At 40.7% G+C, this 19,360-nt stretch overlaps 1 protein-coding gene across 2 annotated transcripts in view; it reads left to right on the top strand.

The window, feature by feature from the left end:
- The first annotated feature begins 735 nt into the window (after positions 1-735).
- BCAT1 (branched chain amino acid transaminase 1) overlaps positions 736-19,360 on the top strand; it is a 108,866-nt gene continuing 90,241 nt past the window's right edge. The window contains exons 1-2 of one of the 2 annotated variants that reach the window (XM_079139409.1): positions 736-918; positions 1,177-1,616. In XM_079139409.1, coding sequence (XP_078995535.1) covers positions 1,611-1,616 — 6 coding nt within the window. In that variant the 5' untranslated portion in view covers positions 736-918; positions 1,177-1,610. Of the gene's footprint in view, positions 1,617-19,360 lie in introns of both variants that reach the window. The other variant, XM_079139408.1, reaches the window with a different exon arrangement.

Here is a 19,360-nt window from a genome sequence, read left to right as displayed (position 1 = left end):
ATCAGTTGGGTACTGTGGCACTTGCCTGTAATTCCAGTGACTAAGAGGCTGAATCAAGAAGTTCATGAGTTCAAACTCAGCCTCAGCAACTTAAGGAGGCCCTAAGCAACTTGGTGAGACTCTGTCTCAAAATAAAATATAAAAAAGAACTGGGGATATGGCTCAGTAGTAAAGTTCATCTGGGTTCAATCCCCAGTAACAAAAAGAAAAAAGAAGAAGAAGAAGAAGAAGAAGAGGAGGAGGAGGAGGAGGAGGAGGAGGAGGAGGAGGAGGAGGAGGAGGAGGAGGAGGGGAGGAGGAGGAGGAGGAGGAGGAAGAGGAGGAGGAGGAGGAGGAGAGGAGGAAGAGGAGGAGGAGGAGGAGGAAATAAAAGGAATCTCATGATCCAGTGAAGTAAACATCTGTGCAAACAAATAATTAAACCAGTATTAAGAACATTGGTTTTGGGCTGCAGATGTAGGTCAGTGGTGGAACTCTTGCCTCACCAGCAAAAGTCCCTGGGTTTGATCTCCCAGCATTGCAAAACAAAGAATGAAAGAAAGAAAAGAATTTGGGACAAAATGCAGTGCATATACAAAGAGCCCAATTCTGTTTGAGGGAGTCAGCAACAACTTCAAAGCCTTCTTCAGTTCAGATTACAAAAGTGGGAACTTGCCAATTGACAAAGAGGAAGTTGGAGGCAACCCTTAAAATCACGGAGACTGGCCTGGGGCCGGGCACAGAAAAGCAGCATTTGGGGAGATTTTGTGTCCAGGTTGGGCAGAAATTTACAGGGATAACCTGAACTGGCAGGCAATTTCAAATCAGAAAGAACTCTATATGTATAAATTAAAGAATTTAAAAATTGTTTCCTAGGTACATAAGGAACGGGCCAAAAATGGTTTTATCTGAGGGTAGAGTGGGGAACTGGAAAAGGAGGTGAGGAGAAGACGGGTGAACTTAAAAAATAACACACATGTCCTTTACTGTGCAGAAATACATTTAAACTTTTCGCTTTACACAATGGTAATCCACTATGTAATTTTGAGCAAGGGTGTGCTGAGGCCATATCAGCATGCAAAACAGTTTGGAAAAGTCAGAAGTTGGGTGCGCAGAGGTTTAGAGGCTGTAAGGAAGTGATGGGGGAATGGCAATTAAATTCAATCTCAGATCGATTTCTTTCCTCTTCTTCCTGAGGTGCTCACGTAAGTGGTACACGGCATCTCCACACTCGGATACACACTCAGACGCCTCAGTTCGGAGGCAGCATTTGATGACTTGATGGGACACTGGTGAGAGAGTGAGTCCCGAGCAGGCTCGCGGCAGGGCGCTGACTCGGACCTCGGTGCTGGGAGAGACTCCACCATCTGGGGGCGGTCCGGGGGAAACAGCCTCCAAGTCTTCCTGCTGATGCAATCTGCGAGCGGCTGGAGGGCTCCAACTCCGCTGCATCAAGGCCAGTCTGCCATCCCGCCCGCCACGTGTGATCGCCGCCACCCCAGACACTTCCCCAGTCGCGCGGCAGCCGGACCGCTCTGTGCAGTCGCCCACCTGAGCCACGCGGCCAGCGGCTAGGACACGTGGGATTCGCCCTCCGCCCTGCTCGAACTACCCTCCAAGCCAACAGAACAATGAAGGTAACTACTCGTGATTTTGTCTGTATTTGACGAAAATGTGTGTCCCAAAAATCGAACCGTCCATCGGTTTTTCAAAGAAGGACACAGTTGGCTGAAAGGGGGTGGGGGGAAACATGACCACTTGGTTCCTTTCCCTGTAAATGTTTGCGATGTCTTCTTTGTCAGACAGTTTGTTGCGACCTTCCATTCTGCTTAGACTTTTTAACCTCCGCTTGCAAGACGTGCCTTCTCGGGGCATTTTCAAAAAAGCTGCATTTGTGAGCCCACTCACCAGGCGGCTCAGAGCTTCCTTTACTCGCAGCTCCCTCTTCTGCTTATTTCGAAGTTTGGAAAGAAAGAGGAAGCTGTTTTTAATTTTTAAGATGCACTGGGGATGGGGGATTTGGAGAGAGTGTTTAGGGGGTGTCCCTGGGCTGCAAACGGGCTTTCCTGTTGGGTGTGTAATGAAAGAGAAAATTGAGGGAGGGAAAACTCTCTCTTAGGTACTAAACACAGAAGGTTCTTTTAAAAAATGTTTCCTGTGGAAGCTTCTGTGAGTTACAAATCATATAAGCCTAAGGCATTCGTTTATTAAAGTATTGAGCACCCAAATGGCTTGTATTCTAATGCTGATCAAAGATAATTAGCCTAGCTTCAATTGCTTCTTAAGTTTTAAATGTAGAGATGTACACAGCTAAGTGTTCGGTTTCCTGGTCTCACACTGGAAAATCTGCAATAACCTGAAAACCAAAAAAGCAGCTGATTTTTCAAAGTAAAAGAAGCCTGGACAAGTAGTGCTGCCATCTAGCATCTTGGAATTAAGAAATTCCTTCAATGCAACCTGAACTTTGGGAAGAAATAAGCCACGTTTCATTTTCGAAACGGGGAGATGAAGTGTCGTTCTCAACTGCCCTTAACCATGTCCCTCCTCAGACAGTTTCACTGAGAAGCAGTAATAAGTAAGTGGTGCTTTTTTCATCAAACAACAGTTCCCACTGCAACAGAGCAGTAAACAAGTGGCAACTATAATTTTGTATTAAAAAGATTATGGAAAAGAACCACAGTGAGAAGTCTAGCATTCTTTTTTCCTATACATATACTCTTTGTGATTTGCTCGTGCCTGCTTAATTTTAGTAGAAAAAAATAACTCTTCAGTATAGTTTTAGTGATAAAAAGAGAGATTTATGAGACTCAGTCCTGCTTTTCCAGCATGTCCCTGTTCCAGGTGAAGTTGTGACTGGTGATGTATTTTTGTAGGTTTATGGGTCCTTTAACATGAATCCCAAAGCCCTTATCCCTTTTACCAGGCACTTTTATAACATGGGAAACTAGAAGGTATCTTCAAATAATCTTATCTGTTTCCTGATGCTTCCTAAGATTAGGAAAGAACCAGTTTTACTCCAGCATGATCTCAGGAGTACAGGAGGTTCCTTTGTTTTATGACTTCAAGGTCTTTATACTTACTATCAATTACTCCAGGTTGGGAAGGGGGAAAGAGAAGTTGGATTCAATCAGTGCATGCTGCAGGCTTCATGGAACCCATTAATGAGCACATTAATATATGTTAATAGAAACATTTAAAACAACAATTTTCTAGTTATCTTTTACTTATACATTGCTATCATAGTCTGTGTTTTTAAAAAAGGTTTGCACACAGCACCATGATTGTGTTTGTCCTCAGCAAATTCTCCAGCCATGGAATTTGGGAGCTTGTATTTTAAGATGAGCACATGTAGAATAAGCAACTGAATAAGAAATGTAGCATATAAATTGAATAGCATGTGTATGAAAATTTTAAGTGCACATTATGATTTAAGGAATTAAACTGAAGATGTAAGAGCTTCCATATCTGAAATGGATGGAGGCAAGGGAAGTGGGGGCAGGAGGGTGATGTGTGGTTAACAGAGAGAAGCTTGATCTTGATGGCCAGTACTGTCCCTGTGTGTAGGGGGAAGGCTTAGGCCTACTGAGCAAAGGTCTTTACATTTCCATGTGGCCCCTCAGGCGAGGCTCAGAGAAGCAAAGCTAATTAAGCAGGCCTAACAAAAGGATGGAATCTGGGATGGAGAGGAAAATTGTGACAGACTGTGTGGGGGGGAGCAGACAAAAATGTAATCTCAGGGCTGGGGCCTAAGCTCAGTGCTAAAGCGCTTGCCTAGCATGTGTGAGGCACTGGGTTGGATTGTTAGCACCACATATAAATAAATAAAATACAAAGGTCCATCAACAACTAAGAAAAATATATTTTTTAAAATGTAATATCAGTCATCATTTCATCTGGGGAGTTTTAATAATGAGTAACTTCATTTGATTTTAGAACTGTAGAGAGAAAGGAAAATTTTAAAGATTTTTCATTGTATGCAAGAAGTTATCTTGCTCATCAGCTCATTAGAACCCGAGAAGTTCTAATTATTTGAAATGGATTGAAAATCTTTTTAAAGGAAGTTGAAAACATCATTTGATCCTAACAGATATGTGTGCTAAGAGTTAATACCGAGTAATGTTTTTCTGCACTCACTATGACTCTCCCAATTTTCCATAATTACAGATTTTGTTTCTTATTTGTCATATCTATAAATAAAACAGGGGAAGTGAGTAGCTGGAAAACTGATAATAGTGTCATTAACCCCAAAGAGTTGAACTTCTACGTAAATTGTCTGTGCATAAATGAAGAGTTAACTCTGAACTGTGACCATCTCAAGTTGTTTAAGTTGGTTATCTATTTTGGGGTTTCAGGTTGTGGGCTTCTCTTTAAATGAACTTTTCATATTTGGTATAGAAAGATGCAGATCATTCTCTTTCTCTTTAGACTTGATAGCCACAATTCCTTTCAATAACAGATACCACCCCAGGGAAACCAGTGGAATGTTCAGCACATGCTCAAGGGAGTGAAAATCTGGGACCTTTCATGGTAGACATTATTCAGCTATCTTTTACTTTCTATATAATTCTCTTATTCTTTTTGAGCACAGGAGGAAATTGTAGCTGATCTGTTCATTTGACAGTTGTAAATATGTGCTTCCCTTTGTGTGTAGTTTATCCCTTGAACAGCTGTCCAAATGCTCTAAACATTTCACATAACATATGGTAAATGTTCCTACTGCTGAGCTTTACTGAGTTTCTGTAGCCCATTTGGTAATGCATGCCATTGTCCATTCAACCACAGCCACTAAAATTGATTCTATATAAATCAACTGAGACATAAATGGGAGTTGCAGCTCATATTTTAACATATTTCAAAATTAAGCACTTGGGATGCTTTGGATCCTAAACATAACTTAGCAGATAGTTTCATTGTAACACCTGGTCTGTGATTTCACAATGTCAATGGTGATTGCAAAATCAAAGCAGAAGCAGTCTTTTCTATAACACCAGGCAGTGTTCAAGTACTAATTGTACCCTACTCATATAATTAGTTCTCTTAAATCCACAAAGCTAAATTATCTCTTCAAATTACATACTTTATCCTTAAAGTTACTTAGAAACTAGATCACCTTATTAATAATAGCAAAGCATATCACACAGTTTTGTATTATCATATAGATCACGACATTTTTTCCAAAACATTTTTATTATATTCACCAATGAATGGGAAATAAAAAATCTTAAAGAAAAAGATAATTAAGTTTCGATAATATAGAATGGTCAAGAAGAATGAAAGAAAAAGAAGATAAATTGAAAAAAAAAGAGAGGAAGTGACATATGACAGCAATAATTTGAACTAAAAAGCCAATGTTTCTTTGGAATTGAAGAATTGTGAAATTCTTGTAAAACTCAGCTTAATGTCATTAAAAATTGTCCTACAAGTTATCTGAAACGAGCCAAATTCATTTGTTAGTTCTTCATTTTGAAGTGTAGATCTAAATAGTTTATCAATTGCATTTATATCCTGGAAATATTCCATAAAGATATGCTTTTGCTATTTTGACTGCAGATGGTTATCTGCTCAGAAAGTTTTAAGAAGCCTCAGGAATAGGGTAAGAGTTCAGATTCTAACTCCTTATAAGTCTAGACGGGAGGAGCACTTGTTGGGCTATTCTAGCTCAAACATGCTGCAGCTGTCTTATGCTTGACTGACAAAGAGATGGGGCTGAGATGCACTTGGAATGAGGCCAAGGGTGGATTTGCACAGGAGGAACACAGGGTGAGTTTTAACATTCCACCACTCCATACAAGGGTGACTTTGCTAAGTGCATTTCTTTTTAACTGATTGAGATACAATGTTATATTGTTTTGATTTTAATACTGTATGCTAGTTCAGGAATTTGAAATCATGGAATCAAAATAAAGGTTTCTGTGAACTTTAAAAACAGAAGGCAAAGTTAAAATGGAGCTGCAAAGTCTACATAAGGAAGCATAATGTTTTACTCAAGGATCCCCTGGTTTTCAGCCTTGGTGAGCGTTCTCTCCTTACAAGGTCAGTGCTGGTGCTTATAGAGGAAAGCCAGGCTTGAGGAAGGACTTCTTTGCTTAACCAAGAAAATGATGCTTTATATTTCTAATTGCCACATAAACTACTTAACATTGAATTCTAACCTCCAAACTTTCATATGAGGAAATCATTAGGAGATTATTAACCTTGTTTTACAGATGAGGAAATTAAAGATCAGGAAGGTTACTACAATTGCTTAAGAACACAAATGGCAGAGCATAATGAGAAACTAGATACTCGGAGCCATGTCTGAATATCCAGTGTGCTCTCCAGGGCTCTGCAGGGTGCTGTCTGCCCCTCCTGTGGTTGTAGCCTTTCTTGGGTCTGATACCACTTTTCAAATTTTATGAGAGTGTGGTTGATCTTTCCAGCAAAATGAGGCACAAAATTTTACACCTAAATCATCTGTTATTAAAAACAGGAAACTAGGGTCCACATAGTGTGGAAGACATGGAAAATAATGAACTGATCTAATTATTCACAATGTGGAGAGCTACCAACTCTGGCCTCTATAATCAGGTGAGATACGAAAATGTATAAATGAGAACTCTACAATGCCGTCGAAAGTTGAAAAAGCTCAAAGCACTGGACTAGATCCTTTATTCCAAAGAGAAAGCAATTGTAGATTGGTTTTTACAGCACACGAGTCATCAGCTTTATGTTTTTTTCTCATAAAGGTCTAAGGTCCATAATCATAGTGTTAGAACTGGATTCTCAGAACTGCACCCACATTTCTTTGACCTTAAGCCAGTTTTGAAGTGTGTTTCTGTGATTTTAGTCAGGGTTAATAAATAATTTCTTAGTGGAGTATAGTAGTTTGGGGTTCCTAAACTTCCTGCTCAGGTAACTCCCCTTACCTGTAGTACAAGTCAAAGGGGAGGGCCTAGATGGCCACATTGCTACCAGGTGATCACCCCTCAGCCACACCTGAGTGTAACAATGGTAGGTATTTGACCTAAGTTCAGCCATCTTTACTTCTTATTCTCTCATAGTCATTAGGCACATTGCCCTGTGGTGTCTACCATCTCTGGATCTATATGTTCTCTTCTTATTGACAGTGTACTGGTTTATGCTACCATGACTTTTTACTTGAATTATTCAAATAAATCTCCAAACTGGTCTCAAGTTTAATTTTCCCAAAGTACTATTTCACTAATGTGACTGACCAGCCCAGTCGTCTATGACTTCCCTTTTGTCTACTGAATTTAGTTTTGTGCATGAGACTTTTTCCTGTTCTTTTCTCCTACACCACACCTCGGTGTATTTATTCCCGTTAGCATCACAGAGGAGTTGGTCTTGGAAGTGAGCACTCTCATTGCCATTTACTGGTATCTAACTCCCTCCATCTGTCTGTTACCTCCACCCCGTGGCTCACAGTGCAGCTCACTCCTCACACACTTGGAAAACAGTGACTAGGCTGTTATGGCCGGAAGGAATGTGGTTGGGTAGAGGAAAGGTAAGAACAGGGTTGCATTTTGAAGTCAGGAAATAAGATGCTGATCGTAGCTGAAATCTGTGCATAGCCTTTTCCTCCACTCGTGTGAATCTAGCTCCATACCTGGTGCTTTGCAGGTATTAGATACATTAAATCAAGTGCTTATTTCTAGATTCCCAAGATCCAATTGATTCCGTTTTATAATTCTTTGTTTTGAACAGCACATACATTTTTTTCCACATCTGTATTTCTCTGGAGTCAAGCATTGACAAAGTTATAAAGACAAAGAGCAGTATTTACACGTCTTAGCGCCTATTGACAAACTCATACAGCTGCTGTTTTCTGGTCGATTTTTTTATAGCCTGTCAGTGGTGATGCTGCATATAGGTGGCCGATAGATTTTAAGTGTACATAGATTGTGAATGATTCTGACAAAAGTCATTCAAACAAGGTGCTGCATAGCAGTATGAACTGAACACATGAACGTTAGTGATGCCCCAGTCTATTCGATCACTGCTGTTTTTGGATTTAGGCAATATGTAAAGGGGAACACCCTAGAATGGATTTAGAATATAGAACAAAGTCATATATTAATCAATTCCAATACTGTTTAACATGTTTTTCTTTGTTGCAAACAATGTGGTTTTTAAGCAGACTAATGAATGCATACACTGACAAACAAATCCAACAAAAGAGGCACTTAGAAGCAGTGTTCATTGAATCCTAGAATTTCCAAAGCAAAATCTATTAGGTCATTTGGGGCCTTTACTTTTGCCAAAGAAGGATTTGTTCTCTTGAGTTTATTTTTCTAGCTTTTAGTTCTATTCCATGTAAATACCTCAAGAAACAGGGCTCCTCAGATCTCCTATGAAATATTCTATCACCTGCTGTATTCACTTTCCAAGGCATCCCGATAATTATTTCCTTTTTCTTTTTGTTATATAGAACAACCATTTATATTTGGCAATCCTTATAGTTTTCCATGAGTCTTTAGGTTTATTTTTAAAATGTGTAATACCATGTATGCTTTCATTCGTTGGTTCTAAATCTTGATGTTATTAACTAAACTGGCACTTTAAAATTCAGTAATACTAGAGCAAATATTTTACTAGTGATGTCGTATTTCAGTAAATATGTGGATACAGGATGTCGGCAAGGTTTATGTTTCTTAATAATTCAGTGCAGACCTTGCACATTAATACATCTGCTGGCTAACTGGTACCTTCCTTCATCTTAACTTTAGAACATTATGTGCAGTAGCACATCAGTCTATCTTGATATTGAAGGACAACACTTCATAGTTAGGACAGAGGGATCACTTGCAATCACATGAGGAGAACTGAATAGTTTGAGGTAGATTTAATGATTCAGCATCATTTTTAAAGCTTAGTTTAATTGGAAACACATTGTGTTTGCTTGCATATGTGTGAAGTGATGTATGAATTAGAGTATTTATTGTAGCTTTGTTTGTAATAACAAAAGATTGAAAGTCACCAACACATTCATCAGGTCTTGAAAAGAGTGTGTGTGAGGGGGTAGGGGGATGAACAAGTGAACATGCAATGTATGGGAAAGTGGAGAATCACTATGAGCTTTTGCATTGTGTATGTTTCTATTTAATTTTTGATGCCTGTGAGTTAATTATATTCAACATTAAATTTTTTTAAAAGTGAAAAGACTTTATAGTGAAAGTAAGAGCCATTACAAGATTATCTGAAGCTGAGTGGGGATGGGACACACCTGTAATCCCAGTGGTTCAGGAGGCTGAGACAGAAGGATCACAAGTTCAAAGTCAACCTCATCAACTTAGTGAGGCCCTAAGCAACTTAGTAAGATCCCCGTCTCAAATTAAGATATAGAAAGTAGCTCAGTGGTAGAGTGCTCCTGGATTTAATATCTCATATCTAAATCCTGGGTAAATAGCACATACCAAGAATATATTACTTGATAGTGCTTACCGTGTATTTAATTACAACTAACTGAAAATTTTTAAGAAAGTAAATTAAATGTCATGTGTATACCAAATTTTATCGTAAATTATCTTATTGAGAATATAAACTCCTTTAATTCATTGTTTATATGGTGCAATAATTACCTGCAAACCATTCTTTGTATAATTAAACCCTTATGTAGCTCTGTCTAAGGCTACCAGACTTTGTACTAGGTGATAGGAAAACAGAAATAATTTAGGATCATTCTTACTCTTGAGAAACACTCTATTCAGGGAGAGAAATGAATAAAAAACAAACACAATAAAATATAATAAGTGCTGGAATGGAAGTCTCTGGAAGGTGCAGTCATGGGTGAAAAAGATTAGTCAGAGAAGTTAGGAAAGCCTTTATAGGAGCAGGACGTTCGGGCAGAACTGTGAAAGAAGATAAGATGAGCAAGGAAGTAGGAGCACGGTGCTTTTGCATCCAACTCCAGACTCCTGGACCCAGACTCAACTCGTTCACTTACCACAGAAGACCAGGAGGAAAAGCGGGAGCCCACTGGTCAACACAGAGAGGCCAGAGTTCCAGCATCCTCCACAAAATGCACCATCAATGGTCAACACCGGCAGCCCAGCCACCGATTAAATTCATCCCATGCTATGGTTACACTCCCCACATCACCTTCAGTTTCTGTTGATGCTCTGGTTTTCTCTCTTGACTCAATTCTCTAGAAGCTTCCACCCAAATGTTTCCATGATGCTCTCTGCAAACCAATATCAGTAGACTCCCCTCCACCTTCCCTGAGTCTCCCTGCTTCTCCCTCCACAGTGGAGGTGCTTATTCTCTCTGCCCCTCCCCTTCACCCTGCCAGGGCGATGTCCACCTTACACTCCTGTGCAATGTCCTCACTGCTACTCCTGCTGCAGTCGGTGCTCTCTTTGCCTTATGCCCACCATTGACATCTTGGTCACTCAACCTTCATCCACTGAAGACCTTAGCACTTGTCTCCTGACTCTCTCCTGCATTCCAAGTTCCCTTTCCTGTGTTTCAGGATGACGCATCCACCTTCCTGGCATCTCAGACCCTTTAATTTATTGTTTCCATCAACTCCCTACATTCCACATGTGCATTCTACACCTGTGGCCATACCCCAGACCTAAGTCACCCTAAGTCACCATAAATCCTGTGGATTACTTTTGATCCAAGATATGTCATATCTCCTCAGTTCTTTTATTTTTTCTTTTTCTTTTCATGTCTTTTAAAACTATTTGTTCTAATTAGTTATACATGACAGTAGAATGCATTTTGACACATCATACATAAATGGAGTATAACTTCTCATTTTTCTGGTTGTACACGATGTAGTACACACTGGTCATGTAGTCATATATGCATACAGGGTAATAATGTCAGATTCCATCCTTCCTACCCCATGCCCCTTCCTCTCCCTTTATTCACCTCCACCTAATCCAAAGGAACTCTATTCTTCCCTAGCCATCCCCCTGCCCCCTTATTGTGAATTAGCATTCACATATCAGAGAGAACATTCATCCTTTGGTTTTTTGGGACTGGCTTATTTTGCTTAGCATAATATTCTCCAGATCCATCCATCATCCACAAATTTTAACTGCCCTGTGCCCAGTTCAGGCAACCGTCATCTTTTCACCGGGTGTTTGTGTATTCACTTTTGCTCACCCTCATCCCCAGACCCTATCTGTTTTCCACAGAGCAGCATGATTGCATTAGTTTAAAAAGTACTCAACCCCTTTCTGTTATTTTTCTGAATAAAACTCTGAGGAATCCGGTCCTTGTCGCCTTTGGTGCCTCATCTTATTGACATTGTTTCTGCATCCCTCATGCCCCAGATCTTTTTCTTCAGGGTCTTTGCACTGCTGATGCTTCTGCTTGGAAGGCCTTCTTCCAATTCTCATTCAGTGGCTCCACCCTGCCAACCTCAGATTGGCTGTTGCTTCCTAAGAGATCCTTTGACCCCTGTGATTTCTAGTCCTTCATAGTACTTAGCTTTCAATTATTTACTGGTTGTCATTAGTTGTGTGAATTTGGGGTTGATGTCTGACTCTCCTGCTAGATCATATATATATATATATTTTTTTTTTTTTTTTTTTTTTTTTTGGTAACTCAGGGGCACTTAACTACTGAGCCACATCCCCAGTCCCTTTTTGTATTTTATTTAGAGATAGAGTCTTGCCGAGTTGCTTAGACCCTCACTACGTTGCTGAGGCTAGCTTTAAACTAGTGATCCTCCTGCCTCAGTCTCCCAAACCACTGGGATTACAGGCATATGCTAGGACGCATATCCAATTTTTAACCACTGTGCAACCATAAGTAATCCAATGCATGGCCCATAATAGGTTGTTGTTGAGTGTGGTTGGCTAAATGATTCCCCCAAAAGATGTGTATTTCCCCAGGAACTTCCATGCATGAGAGATTTTACAGATGTGACTGAATTATGGATCTTGAGATGGAGAGATCATCCTCAATCATCTGGGCATGCTCAATGAAATCCCAAGGGTTTTTATAAGAGAGAAGCAGAAAGGTCAGAATCAGAGAAGATGATGTGACAGTGAAAGCAGAGGGATGTGTGTGTGTATGGGTGGGGACAAGATTGAGATTTAAAGTGCTCCATTGCTGCTTAGAAGGAAGGGGCAATGAACCAAGGAGAGCAGTTGGCATCTAGAAGCTGGAAAAGGCAGGAAAAGAGATTCTCAGTCTAGAATCTGTGGGAGGAATGCAGCCCAGCTGACACATTGACTTAAACCCTGACATCCAGAAATAACTGGATGATAACAAATTTGTGTTTAAGTTAGAAAGTGTGTGGTAATTTTTTTTTACAATGGTAGTAGGAAAGGAATATAGTTTGGAAATAGGGGCCCGCTGTAACAAAAAAAAGTACAGAAGTGACTGAATTTGGGCATTCAGCAAGGGATGGAAAAATTTTGAGAAGCTCAATAGGTAATGCTTGACTGGTCTTAAAGAGACTGCTGGTAGAAATAAGGACATTTGGTCAGGCGCAGTAGCTCACACCTGTAATTTTAGCGACTGGGGAGGTTGAGGCACGAGGATTGCAAGTTCAAAGCCAGCCTCAGCAACTTGGCGAGGCCCTAAGCAACTTAACAAAACCCTCTCCATAAATAAAAAAATAAAAAGGGCTGGGGATGTGACTTGGTGGTAAAGCATCCTGGGTTCAATCCCTGGTACCAAAAAAGAAAAAAGAAAAAAGAAATAGGCATTTGAGGTGCATCTGGTAAGGACTCAGAAGGCAGTGGGGAGCCTGGCAAAAAAGGAAAAGGCAGGTCATCTTAGAGGATACCTGTGTCATCAGAGAGCATTGATGGAAGCATAGCCATTAAAACTGCTTCCATGCGGGCTGAGGAAGAAATGAAGAGAAGGTTCAGGGAAACTGGGGGAAAAGGAGCCTCAGTGGAATTGTGCATTGCGGTTGTATGGAAAGCAGAACTTGTGAGTGATTAAGTTAGCTATTCAACTAAGATTTTGCGTGTGGGGTGTGTGCTGAGGATTGAACCCAGGGCCTTGCACTTGCTAGGCAAGCACTCTGTCACTGAGGTACATCCCCAGCCGGTCTTGTTTCTTCTTGCTGTTCATGTCAAACATGAGAGGAAAGAGATACATTGAGGGAAGAAAGACTTTAAGACAAAAGGAACTGGGACTTGTTGATGGAGGTAGTTCTCTGACTACTGAGATTATAAGCAATGCTAAATTAAGATTTACTGTCAAGAAAGTATGTATACTCTGGAGAGGAAGGCATAGGAGTTCCTCGTGGTGTGAGTTAGGAGGGAGATGTGACGCTGATATGGAAAAATATAGAGGAATGAGTTGATTTTGCTGGGCCTTCGTTTGGGTCCTTAGAACTCTACTCTTGCAGAACTCTCTTTTCAGGCCATTTGAGCTAGCCGACCATCTAACACATTCCTCTCTGCAATGCTCTGTTTTATTGGGAACAAGTCGTCTTTTTCTGCATGTGTGAACTCCAGGTTCCTTCCTAGACTATAAGATCCAGTGAGGAATAGTTTCCAATCCCTCACTACTCTATTATGGAGTCTTCTGGCAGTTCCTGGAAGTTCGTAGGCAGCAGGCACACTGGATCCACTTGGTCCATATAACAGTAGCCACCTTACCCATGTGACCTTAGGTACAGACCAGAAAGTGGGACCCTCATATCCTCCAATCAGTGGGTAGCACACAAGAGCCCATACAGGTGTAACATAAGGGGGGGTGGAGCAGAGAGACAATATAGATAGAGGGAATGTGTCCTGAAGCCTAGAGAGAAGACAGAAATATCTTGACAAAGAGATCCTAAAACTAACTGGGTGCTATAGCTCACACCTGCAATCCCAGCAGCTAGGGAGGCTGGAGACGGCAGGATTGCAAGTTCAAAGCCAGCCTCAGCAATTTGGCCAGGTCCTGAGAATATAGCAAGACCATGTCTCAAAATTAAAAAGAAAAATACATAAAAGGGCTGGGGATGCTGCTCAGTGGTTAAGCACCTGGGTTCAATCCCTGATACAAGAAAAAAAAAAAAAAAAAAAAAAAAAGAATTCTGAAATGAAGAGAACCAGAACAGCTGGTGCCAAAAAATACACAAAACTGAGATGTGGTTTGTGGAGGAAAACAATATATGCCCCTTGCTTTTCTTTTGCCTTCAGATGATTATCTCAGATCATTGTAATCAATTTATTGAAGAAAGATGAAGAGTTCTCATTATATAAGCTTCAGGACCTGCTCAAGGTCTTGAGGCCAGGAGGGTGAAAAGTAGACAAATTGCTGTTCCCATGGAACTGGCAGAGAAAAAGACCAGGTGATATGGAAGTTGGTGGGCGTGTGACTCTGGCTGTGCCCAGGAGTGACCCAGCAAGGCCTTTGACTGTGCCTTAGTTTTCTGATTGAAGAAATAGTGGTAATAATAATACCTACCTCAGACAAATGGTGTGAGGATTAAATAAAATACATAAAGTACTTAGAAGAATGCATGGTCCAAGATAAGTACCACAGCAATATTAACTAAAATCATTACAATGTTCTTATATAATAACATTTAAAGTATTTTCCATCAGTGATACAATATGAAGAAAATAAAACAGAATGATGTTAGTGAGGCCCTAAGCAACTCAGTGAGACCCTGTCTTTAAATAAAAAATAAAAAGGGCTGGGAATGTGGCCCAGGTGTTAAGTACCCCTGGGTTCAATCCCTGGTACCAAAATAAAAAGCCGCTGGGTGAGCCAAGTAGTGTACCATGGTTACATATTTTTTCTTGCACAATATTTTGTTTTTCCTAAAGTTAATTATTGCACTATTTTCTTTCATTTGCTCCTTTACTTTGTATTTATTATGAAATCCTCCCAACTCTTTAATAACCTCCCAGTATCATTCAGTGTAAGTCAAATGTACTCATTAGTCAGTTCCTTTTTTTTCCTGGACTCTTTCTGCTACCCGCTCTGGCTCTTGCTCCAGTTCATGCTGGTTTCTCTAGGCCAGCTGCCCAGCTGCCTTTCCAGACTCTCCTGGGCATCCTTTGTTCTCTGTCTCTGTTAGTCGAACGGTCTTCTGAAGCTGGTGGCTTCCTCTTTCTTAGTTCACTTCCTCATTTGTGTGGTACGTCTCCTCAGTAGTTTCCAGGTAAAGAGTGCATGGGAAGCAGATGATTTCTTGCATGCTTGAAAATGCTTGGTTCTACTATCAGACTAGGGTGATATTTGATTATGAATGACATTCTAGGTTAGAAATAGTTTTCATCAGAATTTTAAAGGAATTGCTTTACTGCGTTGCCTGTGCCACTGATGAGAAGTCCAAGGGCATGTTTATTTCGGATCCTTTAAGTAACCTATTTTTGTTTGTTTGTTCTTGAAGCATTCTTTGTTGGTTTTATTTTTATTTATTTTTTTATTTTATTTTTTTGGTACTAGGGGTTGAACCCAGGGGTACTTAACCACTGAGCCACATCCCCAGACTTTTTTATTTACAGACAGGGACTTGCTAAGTGACATGGGGCCTCAATAACTTGCTGAAGCTGGTCTTGATTTGTGATCCTCCTGCCTCAGCCTTCCGAGTCGATGGGATTACAGGTGTGTGCCACCACATCTGGGTAGCATTCTGGATTTCTTTATATTGCTAGGGTTTAGAAACTTTATGATGACATTCATGGGATCCTAGGAGATTTTTTGGTCATATACTTTGATGTTTTTTTTCTCTGCTTTTCCTTCTTTGTTCTTAAATTCCTTACTTTGGTATTGTCCTCCTTAACTGATTCTCTTATTTTTTCTCTCCTAGTGTCTGATTTTTCTTGGGTAGGAGGAAGATTTCCTCAGTCTTATCTTCCAACCTTCCCCTTTAATTTTACATAAATGAGATGTCTTCCCTATGTTTCTACTATTAAAGATTTTTCTTCTGTTTTCTGCACTGTCCCCCTCATGCTTTTTTTTTTGGTGTGGAGTTTTTGTTTGTTTGTTTGTTTGTTAATTGTTTTCTCTTTTTCTTGTGGACAGGAGGTCTTTGCCTTTACGTAGGAGACTTTCTTCAAATATTTGAGGACATTTGATATCCTCAAATGTCTGGTGACCAATGGTTCTCCTTGTAAGAGTGAGGCATGAACACACTTAGAGAGGCACCTGCCCCTTTGGTGCCTTTACTGTTTTTTTTTTTTTTTTTCCAGTTACAGGACCACATGGAAACAACTTGGCCATTCTGTTGGAGAAGTGCCGAGTAATATTGATTTTAGGTCTTTTCTTAGGGTGTTATGCAGTTTGTAAAGCAAGACAGTTCAAACAGGGTTAAACTTCCTACCAATATTCTGTGAATCTGACAGGGATAGAGACTAGAGGTCTCACCATTTGGAGTGTGGATGTTCACTTATCTCTCTGACAACAGTGTTTAGATTTCCCCAGCTTGGATCTTTTGTAGCTTATTTTTTCCAGTAAACAAACTTCCCCTTTCTTACTGGAATCCAGAAGGGGTAGTCACCAGGTTGTGCTGGGTGGGCGGCGTGGAGACGTAGAGGTGTACATGAACCTAATACGAGATATGATACTAAATGGGACTCTGGCCTCCACTGAGGTTCCAGTCGTGAGCACAGAGGGACCAGCACCTCTGCCTTCCATGTTATATGTGTCTAAAGAACTTTTTCTTTTGGGTGGGAGGGTGTACTGGGGATTGAACCCAGTGATATTTTACCACTCAGCTACATCCCCCATCCTTTTTATTTTTTACTGTAAAGCAGGGTCTGCCTAAGTTGCTGAGTCAGGCTTTGAACTTGCAATCCTCTTGCCTCAGTTGCTAGGATTACACGTATGCACCACTGAGCTTGGCCTAGATATCCAAAGATCTTTCTAAAGGATAGCAAAACTAGTTCTGCAAATATTAAAACTTAACTCCAGGGGGCTGGGGAGATAGCTCAGTCGGTAGAGTGCTTTCGTTGCAAGCACAAGTCCCTGGGTTCAATCCCCAGCACCACAAAAAATAAAAAAAACCCAAAAACTTAACTCCAGTTTATATTTAAGAGAAGCCTGGAGATTGAGCAGAATGAAAAGAAGAGGATTATTTGGAATCCAACAAAAGACATTTTTGGTCAGGTAAGGAGGGCTTGGCATTTCTGGACCATTCCTTATTGTGGTTGAAGGGAGGGAGCGTCTCTCTCATTTTCCCAGCACCATGGTTACCTATGTGAGGAAAGGTCTGGAATGCAGCCTGAAGATCTTGAGAGCACTGGACTTGTGCTCCCACTAGACGGGGGAGCACACACTGGTGTTGGGCTCACCCTTGGACAGTCAGTGGCTGCAGTTGCCTGTGGTGGGAATCAGGAGAGGGCCCTTCAGTGAGTGCAGTTTGCTATTCCAGGGTTCTGTGGGGCAAAAGTGTCCTGACCATGTGAACAGTGAAGAGAGGAGTCATAGAAGAAATTCCTCATAAGAACCCTGTCCCAGAGGGCTGACTGCTGGGACAAGGAGACCCCAGCTGTCAGGTGTTGTGTAAGGTACAACATCAGAACCCAAGTGGAAGGGGAGCCTAAAAGGTGTCACAGAGTGTGCGTCACTTTTGTGGGGAGCTGTAGGTCAGAGGTCTCCGTGGCAGTGGGGGATGGGAAGGGCTGGTTGTGAAAACTCTATGTATGCCCCAGGATGCAACCAAAAGCCAGCATTTGGCCATTTGCCATGGAAGAGGAGCATTGGGCAGCCCCCCCCCCCTTTTTTTTTTTTTGGTTTTAATACATCACAGTTTTAAAAAATTATTTATTTTTTAATTTTTTACAGACTGCATTTTGATTCATTGTACACAAATGGGGTACATTATTTTGTTGGTATGGTTGTGCACGATGTAGATTCATACCATCTGTATAATCATACATGTACACAGGGTAATGACGTCTGTCTCATTCCATCATTGTTCATGCCCCCCTGCCTCTCATTTCCTTCTACATGATCTAAAATTCCTCCATTCTTCTCTCACTCCCCACACCCCCACCCCCATTATATATCATTCTCCACTTATCAGGGAAAACATTGGCCTTTGGTTTTTTGGTACTGGCTTATTTCACTTAGCATGATATTTTCCAATTCCATCCATTTATTTGCAAATGCCATAATATTATTATTCTTTATGGCTGAATAATATTCCATTGTGTTTATGTACCACAGTTTTTTTGATCCATTCATCTTTTGAAGGGCTTCTAGGTTGGTTCCACAATCTAGCTATTGTGAACTGAGCTGCTATAAACACTGATGTGACTGTGTTACTGTAGCATGCTAATTTTAAGTCCTTTGGGTATAAACCAAGGAGTGGGATAAGTGGGTCAAAAGGTGGGTCCATTCCAAGTTTTCTGAGGATTTTCCACACTGCTTTCCAGAGTGACTGCACCAATTTGCAGCTCCACCAGCAATGTAAAAGTGTGCCTTTTTCCCCACATCCACGCTAACATCTATTATTGTTTGTGTTCTTGATAATAGCCATTCTAATTGGAGTAATATGAAATCTTAGAGTTGTTTTAATTTGCATTTCTCTAATTTGCATCACAGTTTTTAACTTTATTGTTTCATGATCTAAGTAAAGTAGATTGCAAATATTTTGTTTTGTCACAGACTATGTTTCAGTATTTCATACAAGTAAGTGTAAATGATGGAATAATAAAGATACTTATGCTTAGTTCTATTTGTGTTGGACCCAGATTTTAATAGTCCTGGACAAAGAAGACCTTTCCTGTTCCCTCTTATTCATGGTGCATACATGATCCCGGTGGATCCAAGAAGCAGCAGCTGAGGAATGAAGAACAGATAGAATAAGGAACTTGCAACAACAAAAAACATCTTTCCATTTCTGTCTGTCATCATTTCAGCTTAGCATCATGGGGGACAAGAAGGGGTCTGCTCAGACAGTAAATCTTTAAGTGCAATGACAGGGGAAAGTTTTTATTTCAAGACATACCTGCTATGAGCTGGGTGTGGTGGCACGTGCCTGTAATCCCAGCAGCTCGGGAGGCTGAGACAGGAGATCATGAGTTCAAAGCCAGCCTCAGCAAAAGCAAGCCACTAAGCAACTCATTGAGACCCTACATCAAAATGAAATACAAAATTGGGCTGGGGATGTGGCTGGTTCAGTGGTCAAGTGTCCCTGAGTTCAATCCCCAGCACAAAAAAAACAGGACATACCTGCTATGGTTTGAATGTTTATTCCCTCCAAAACCTGTGTTGAAATTTGTTTTCTAATGTGACATTGTTGAGAAGTGGTGAACCTTTGAGAGGTGTTTGGATAATACCACTCTGGGCATTGGCTTAATGGTCTTGGAAGTGAGGGAGTTCTTGCTCTCATAGACCGCAATAGTCATGGTGAGAGCAGGCTGTTATAAAATGAGAACATCTCTCATGTTTTGTCTGTTCTAAAAGTGATTGACTCTGCTTTTCGATCATGTTATGAGGCAGCACGGGGCCCTCATTCCAT

This window comes from Sciurus vulgaris (assembly GCF_902686455.1).
Source record: "Sciurus vulgaris genome assembly, chromosome: 5".
Classification (NCBI taxonomy): domain Eukaryota; kingdom Metazoa; phylum Chordata; class Mammalia; order Rodentia; family Sciuridae; genus Sciurus; species Sciurus vulgaris.
Note: the sequence above shows the minus strand (reverse complement) of the source record. Positions and strands in the feature narration are given on the sequence as shown.